This window comes from Alexandromys fortis, unplaced genomic scaffold, assembly GCF_014885135.2.
Source record: "Alexandromys fortis isolate MF-2015 unplaced genomic scaffold, M_Fortis_MF-2015_v1.1 scaffold_158, whole genome shotgun sequence".
Taxonomy (NCBI): Eukaryota; Metazoa; Chordata; class Mammalia; order Rodentia; family Cricetidae; genus Alexandromys; species Alexandromys fortis.
In genome coordinates this window covers 1,889,507-1,897,597 of record NW_026068039.1, presented here as the reverse complement: position 1 = coordinate 1,897,597, position 8,091 = coordinate 1,889,507, and the positions used below count along the sequence as shown (strand labels likewise).

The 8,091-nt window shown below is 46.5% G+C and overlaps 1 protein-coding gene across 13 annotated transcripts in view; it reads right to left on the bottom strand.

The window, feature by feature from the left end:
- The window catches only part of Aak1 (AP2 associated kinase 1), a 172,731-nt gene extending 164,913 nt beyond the window's left edge, over positions 1 to 7,818 (bottom strand). For 8 of the 13 annotated variants that reach the window (XM_050165355.1, XM_050165354.1, XM_050165357.1 and 5 more), the window contains exons 1-2: positions 7,663 to 7,817; positions 7,087 to 7,470 (exon numbers count right to left, since the gene is read on the bottom strand). In XM_050165355.1, the coding sequence (XP_050021312.1) occupies positions 7,087 to 7,249 (163 nt within the window). In that variant the 5' untranslated portion in view covers positions 7,250 to 7,470; positions 7,663 to 7,817. Of the gene's footprint in view, positions 1 to 7,086; positions 7,471 to 7,662 lie in introns of all 13 variants that reach the window. The other 5 variants (XM_050165351.1, XM_050165352.1, XM_050165363.1 and 2 more) reach the window with 2 other exon arrangements.
- Positions 7,819 to 8,091: the final 273 nt, after the last annotated feature.

The following is an 8,091-nucleotide window of genomic DNA, read 5'->3' as shown; positions in this document are numbered from 1 at the left end:
GGAGGGGAGGAGAGGAGAGGAGGGGAGAGGAGAGGAGAGGAGAGGAGAGGAGAGGAGAGGAGAGGAGAGGAGAGGAGAGGAGAAAGGGAGCTGGGCCACTGGGTACACAATTTCAGTTTTACAAGATGAAAGCACTAAGAAGGAAGATGGAGTGGTGCCTACAATTTATGAAGGCGGCAAACACCATCCAACTGAGCACTCAAATAGTAATGTGGACAGAATTTTCTAGGTAAACTTTTTAAATTTTTTTTGTTTTGTTATTTGAGACAGGGTCTGACTGCCTAGAACTCACTTTGTGGACCAGGCTGACCAAAAACTCACAGAGATCTGCCTGTCTCTGCCTCCCAGAGTGCTGGGGTCAAAGATGTGAGACACCATCCAGCCTGCAAGGTGTGCTTTTACCTCAATTCAAAATTGAAGAAAAACAAAGAAAAAGTCCTGGGCACAGTAGTCCAACTCTCTGTGAGCCCAGCACTGAGAAAGTGAGCAGAGTGATCCTAGGTCATCCTGAGCTACTTAACAAGCTCATAGGCAACCTTGACTACAAGAGACTGTCTAAAACAAAAAGGAACCAAACAAAACCCAGAAAAACTAAGATTTTTATCTTTATTAATATTTAATGACTAATGCCTGAATCAGTGTTCCCATTCACTTCCGTGTCTCACACCAAAAGGCTAGTGGTGGCAGCTTTTCACCCATAGTATCTGGGAGATACTATGTTTCATGTGGGTTTGGGTAAGTGGATTTACTAATCACATTGTTTTAAGTGAATTAATAACCCTCATAAAACAAAGAGGCTTAACAAGATTTCTGGAAGGAAACCTTGGATTAAAGACAGTGCAAACAAGAATGGCCTGTCATGTCTCTCTGATATACTTTTCATTGAGTACATCACAAAATGGAACAACCATGGCTTATAAAAATAATTCATCAAAACCTTGCTATCATTTAAAAACTGGATTTACATACACTGCAATGATGATGAATCTCGCCTTAAGCATACACCACCCTTTCAGATATTAGCAAATAACAAAAGCAGGACATGAGCATGACTCCCACACGAGTCCCACAGATGAGGGGCTGGCATGCTTTAATGTGATAGTGCTATTCTCTCCATAGTTAGGGACTGCCCACCTACACCTGCACCACCCAACAGGACTTTCTGTGATGAGAAACTAGACTTATATTGGTCTGTCTAAAACTGTAAGCACTAGTCACAGGTGGTTTTCAGTAACTAGCATTTAACTGGTATGTCTGAAGTATTAAACTGTTACTTTGTTTAATTTTGGATAATTTACACAGCTATCTTTGAGGCTACTTTAGTTGACAGCACAGGCTCCAAACATACAGCTTTGGCCATGTTAGCCCCTCTGCCTACAATGTTTTCCTGATCTTGTCCATCTGGCAGTAAGTTCTCACTTTTCAAGACATAATTTAAATGTCAGTTTGGCTTTCCCTGGTTGCTCACCCCACACAAGACAACTACTCTGCCAGGCCTGAAGCCTTCACCCTTTCCCAGGCCCCATCTAAACAGGTATAGCAATTTCTCCCACGTCTCGAACTCACAGTCACTGTGAGCTCCTGAAGGGAGACACCTGGCACACTGCATCTACTCAGCAGCACTCACTGGGTAAGCAGGAGGTGAACAAGTTCCATCCCAGGTCACACCATAGACTACAGCGAGCGCTTGCTACTTCACTGGCTAGACTGCCTCACAAGCAGACTCAGAAGGCACCTGTTCTTCCAAGAGTACCACACGAGGTGGACGTCAGTCCTAGTCCCTTTTCTAAAGTGTTAACTTTCAAAGACCACAAGCTAAAATACATTTTCAATTGTTTCAATGTTATTAAGTTGCCCACCGACTTGGCTACCAAACCACATACAGCAGAAGCCCCCCACATGTTCTCCCACTTGGAACCCACATGTTCTCACTGTATCTCTCATCAAACAAGCTTGATTTTGTCAGACAGACCAAAGGAGAGCTCTGACCATAGCGACCACATACTCTGGACTTCATTTTTGAATTCTTAATTTGGCTATATTTAGCAAAGCTATAACCGTCATCATGCCCAAAACCAGGAAGACACCATTCACAAACCACCCCCTGAAAATCTGCATTGCCTGTAAAAAACCCAGACTTCCCAGCAGGCAAAGTCATCTGAAGTAGGAAGGATCAAAGTGGTATCTGCATCAAGGGAGGGACTCAGGAGCATCTGACTAATCTCTCGGCTTGGAGCTCAAGGGTCTCCATGAACCATTTCTTCCCTTTCTCTTCTGCTCTAGTCAAACATCTTAGCTGCCCTGTGCACTCTTCTCTAACACTGATAACACGTGCAACACACACACACACACCTGCTTCTGCTTGACTTCTTGCCTCTTATGACACTTGAGACACCCTTCTGTGCTTTAGCACAGAGCTAGGGCACAGTAAAGGAGCAAGTACATACTTGTAGCTGTTTAGTAGTTCTTTGAAGAGCACAGAGCCACTGAATAAAGTGAGCAGTAAACACAACAAAATATATACTGGGGAACAAATATACAAGAATCTCATTCTATCCACCTCCAAACACACACACCTTTACTTCCTCTCCTTGAACCTGGAAGGGAAACTTGTACCAAACAGTGACGTCACACCGGTCAGTATTCCTGAGACTCATCTTGCATTTCACCACTCCACATTTTTGCGCATGTCATTCCTTCTGGCTAGGAGGCCTTGGGAACATGGCTGGTACATTTGCTGGGTAGCTGCCACTCCTGTTCAAATCACCTTTTTCTCCCTATGATCGCTGAACAACAGGACACTTATTCCAGGATTATTTATTATCTGCTGGTCTCAGTCCATGACCCATCAAGCTTTCTTCTGGAATCTAATGCAGTGCCTGCCACGGAAAAGCACAAATAAATGGCTCACCGGGTGAGTGTACATATGTACTACTGAGACATTTAGAGCTGTGTGCTATATGTGGGTACACAGTTTTCAAGTCTTTCTTCCTTGCTCTGCAGATAGGGGAAATTAGGGAAGCTTCCTGATAGTCTGAGTTCTCACCAGGCCCAGACCTGGATTCTTTTTGTGCAGGTGAGAATGTTTTGTGAGGCCTCCTAGTCTACCTTCTACAGAACTGATACAACTCTGGAATGCTGCCCTGGGCACAGCAAGCATTCAATATTTGCTTACTGTTTAGAGTTTTGATAAAGGCTTTATACAGCCAGAAAATATGACAAAAGTACTGCTCCTAGGCACTGCGCTAATCTTCCCAATGAGCTCATTCTAGAAGCTTAAGCCAAATCTTCCCTTGCCATCACATGTCTAAACTCAGCAGGATTTATCACCTCATTCAGGCATCCTCTAGTACTAAGAAATCACTTGGCCTAGAGATGCCCATATCCCTTTAAATCATGGCGGAGAGGCTCACCTTCCTCCAGACAACCAAGTGCCTGCAGGACTAGTTAGAGAGCCAGTCTAGAAAGACTGATGCTGGAGATGGCAGTCCAGCATTCTCCTCTTCGCTAGCACCTGATTCTTGAGTCCTAACAGTCCCTTACTGTGAAGCACACACTAATACCCACACTGGGGAAAAGAACATTGTGAACAGGATGTGGTGGTGGTGATCAGGTCTGTGTTTGAAAACTCCCACTGTCAACACCATACACTGCCTGGGCCACTGCTTGGGGAACTGGCTTATAACTCATTATCCTTGAGCAACCAGGCTGGGACTGGCAGACAGGTCAGAGCCTTGAGGACTCAGAGGACTAGGGAAGAGGCACTGTTACCCAAACAATACGGGAAAGAACTTCTGATTCAGCCAAACACAAAAGGGGAGGCTAGCCAGGCTAGTTTTCACCCTGCTCTCCACTCACCTTTACCTTAAAATGCACCGTTTATATTTAACTATAGCTGCCACTTATTGAATTTATCACTTCCAAAGTGTATATACTATCACACTAAATTCTCAATACCACCACAGGGCAGTGAACTCAGACTTTAGCTTACATCAGCATCTCCCTGGAACTTATTAAAGTCCCATACCTACAGTCTACAGAGTGAGGTGTGAGATCTTCATTTCTAATACACTCTCCTGTGGAATAGCATGACCTAAGTTGTATAAGTGGGAAAGATAAGGAAGGAAGGAAGGAAGGAAGGAAGGAAGGAGGGAGGGAGGGAGGGAGGGGGGGAGGGAAACAAAAGATTCAGAGGGCCAACAAAAATGTTTCAACCAGTAAAGACACCTGCCACAAAGCCTGACAATGTGAGTTCTAGCCCCTGAACCCAGGTACTGATATGAGAGAACTAACATAATAATGTTGCCCTCTGACGACTTCTTCTTCTTCTTCTTCTTCTTCTTCTTCTTCTTCTTCTTCTTCTTCTTCCTCTCTCTCTCTCTCTCTCTCTCTCTCTCTCTCTCTCTCTCTCTCTCTCACACACACACACACACACACACACACCAGTAATAATAATAATAATAATAATAATAATAATGAATTTTAAAAAAACAGATCCAGGAAATGGTGAGATGGCTCAAAGGGTAAAGGCATCTGCTACCAAGCCTGAAGACCTAAGTCTGATCCTCAGGATTCGTAAGGTGGAAGGAAAGAACCAACTCCTGAAAGTTGTCCTCTGACTGCAGCATGCATGCTGTTGCATATGCACACACACACACAACATGCACTGTAAAAATTTTTAAAAAACAAAAGCAGATCCAAATATTGAACCTAAATCTGTCTGACTATGCAATCAGTGCCCATACACACACTACTCTGCGTGCAAATGTATTTCTTTTCCTCCTACATTGACTGGCAGCTCCCTAAAAGCAGTTATCAGGGCTGGGGATGTAGCTCAGGGGCACAGAAGGCCAGCATGATCCACAGCACCTTAAGAAAATTTATCAGCTAATTAGAATAAAGGCAGGCATCATACTTTAGAGTTTAGACCCTTCACCCCTTCAAAACTTAGTAGTGTCTTTGAACTCAGTAGGTACTACATAAATACTGACTCCTACATATTCACATACTTCAAGGGCCACACATAATTCAAGCTCAATCATACACAAAGAATTTGCCAGACCAAATTTTAAATGCTACTCTCACGCACAGCCTCAGCCCATGTTGTCACCATACTGGCTCATTCCATAAAACAGTCTTGGCTCCCTAACACTAAGGGGCCCTAAGGACAAGATCTGCAGCTATTGCACCCTAGTTTACTTTCATAGTGACACCAATCATATCACCATTTCCATTTCTTAAAACATCTCTGAAACTCTGGCATCTAGTTTAGCATCACGTCCCCAGAGTCCCAGACACAACCTGCCACATCTTCGGCACTTTGGTAACTGTTGGCTGAACAAATAAATGAATGAATGCACAGTTGCAAGCCCTAAGTTCTACTTTTTAAAATATCATAATGCACAATGCACAGTTCTCAGGATGAATTCCAGGCAGCCTAGAAAACAAAGACCAATTTTGTGTTTTCTCTTTCCCATCACTCTTCCAAGACTCAGAGAATAGGCAATGCTTAGGGCAACACATGATGAGACAACACCCTAGCTGGAAAAAAATGCTCCTGGGTGCTGAGGCCAGCAGAGAGGAGGGAAGAGCTCTGTGGCCCTCATCCTCCTGCTCTCTCACACACTCCACCCACTGCAGTCAAGGACTTTGGCTACGGGTAAAAGAGTCAGCTCATATTCCAAGGTACAGATCTGGCAGTAGACACAGAAGCATCTCCCAGCCTGCACCAGAGTCCTCAAAGAAGGGTCCAGAAAGGATGGTGACTCAGGCCCAGATTAAGTCCAGTTGAAGCAGTACTAAGAATGAAAAAAAGCAGTCATTTCAAAAGGAAATTCATTACCAGATATCTCTTTAAAATTGGGCTCTTTAAGTACGGGCTTCAATCCTATTCTCAGAAACTGGGCCTCACCAAATCCAGTGCTTAAACAAACTGAGTCAAACACAGCTTCTCCCTCCCCAGCCACCCGTCCACCACCCCACAACACTCATCATGACAGGCATTTCCTAGGCCCAGGTAGGGATCCTTGCTTCAGGCTCAGCTTGCAAAAGCCTCCTTTGCAAAGGGACCTCTTAGCTTTCATCCACTTCCCCAGCTAATAAACTATACCCTACCACCATGTTGCCTTCACTGAGGCCTCCCCCACACCCAACCTCTGGCAGTCAGTAACACAACCTACAGTAGGCTGGCCCTATCCAATTAGTTTGAATTGCTTCATGCCAAGGAAATCGCTGCTTTTATTAAAAATAAAAGCACTCTAAGTAGGCAATGAGCTGTGAAAAGTATCAGTCTGGCGTAATTATGAAGGTCGAGGTTAAGGTTAGCAGAGGAACACTCAAAAGATTTCCCTAAAGCCTGGGGCATGAGGACAGATACACAAATGAACACACACCAAGAGAATCGACACAAGGATCTGAACAGCAAAACTAAACCACAGCCACCCTTAAGTAGTTCTTAAATAGAAACTAAAACAGGAGAAAAGAGGCCTAGGCAACTGAGTTCAAAACAATCTCATTCACTTCTTATGATTTTTATCTTAGCTACATCCTGGGGACCTGATTTCAGGTGGGTGATGAAACATGTCTAGTCAAAGAACCAAAAAATGCATTTCCATCACCAGAAAAATTCTCTTTGGATACTTACTCAGAGAAATGGGAAAGTTGGGTAGAAGAAACCCCTCTCTCTTTTTAATCACCCCATCCCCACCCTTCGGCCTCCACATCAGAATTTAAAGTTTCAGGGAAATGGCAAGAGCCCACCACCAGGCATTTGATGTCACTTACACTTCACACATACGTTTTCTCATCTGATCCGCATAATTCAGTCAAAGGAGGAGGTTTCTCCGCGCTCCTCCCCCCCCCCAACTAAAATAAAAGGCCACTGAGGTAAACAATTTGGGCAATACTGCCCCCAAACCCTGTCAATTCTCAGTCTGAGTTTGAAATCTCTCAAGGACAATGACTCGCAGGGAAAGTGCAGGGGGAAGGGAGGGTCAGTTGGTCAAAACCCATTCATACAACTAGAAACCAGAGTCTTGCCACATCAGCACATGAATTTAATTCACCGCGCACTGGTTTCTAACGTACCTTCCGCCAGCACTTCGTCCACAGTGACCTGCTGCCGCCCGATGCCAAAGACCCTTCCGATGTAGCCACTGCCCAGGCCTGAGCTGCTGCCCCCTCCTCCGCTGGAGCCTGAGCCCAGGCCAGAGCTGCCCTGCTCCCGCCTGGAGTCGAAAAACTTCTTCATCTTTCCGATAGGAAACGCCAAGGCAAAATGCCGATGGTTTCTCGGTTAGTATTTGTTGTAAAGAAAAGAAATCGAAGGATTTCTTCTCGGGTTTCAGCCCGGAGCAGAGCCACGGGAATCCGGCCGTGGGGTGGGGGCTGAGGGACGGCGCCTGCAGGAATACACTGTCAATCGCGCGACGGATCCCCTCCTCCTCGGAGAGCGATCGTTTAAGTTTAAACCTGCGATGACAGAGGCAGAGAGGATGAATCAGTAACACACTCCAGAGCCCAACTGCCGGGTCCTAGGGGAAGCAAAGGCCGTCATCCAGAGGAAACGCTACGTGCATTTTCTTCGGGAAAGCCCTGGAAACGCACCGGCCCCCAGCCCGGACCCCCGCCCCGGACCCCGAGCCCCGGACCCCAAACACCCACTAGAGGCGGCTCAGCGCCGAGCCCAGCTACCAGCCCCGCGACATGGCCACGGCCGCCGGCCTGCGACGCGGAGGAGGCGGCGCTGCCGCAGAGCCGGGGCCGCTTAGGCGCCCGCCCGCCAGCTGATCCCCGAGCGCCGTGCTGGTGCCGCCCCTCCCCCGCGCGCGCGCCCGTCGGCTCCGACCACACACCCGGAAGTGACCTGCCACCGGAAGTGCCTCTCAGGGCAGCGCTACCACAGCTCAGGGCCGCCTCTGGGAAACCAGCTATAGCCACAGACCGAAAGAAGTCGATGTCAAGAAAGGACCAGAGGAGGGGATCTCGGGACAGAGACACTTGGAAGAGAACGTTGCTATTGCCCGGCCGCTGCGCACCCTGGGAAAGGTAGTTCGGTGAAACCTGGCATCTGGACTACAATTCCCAAAATAC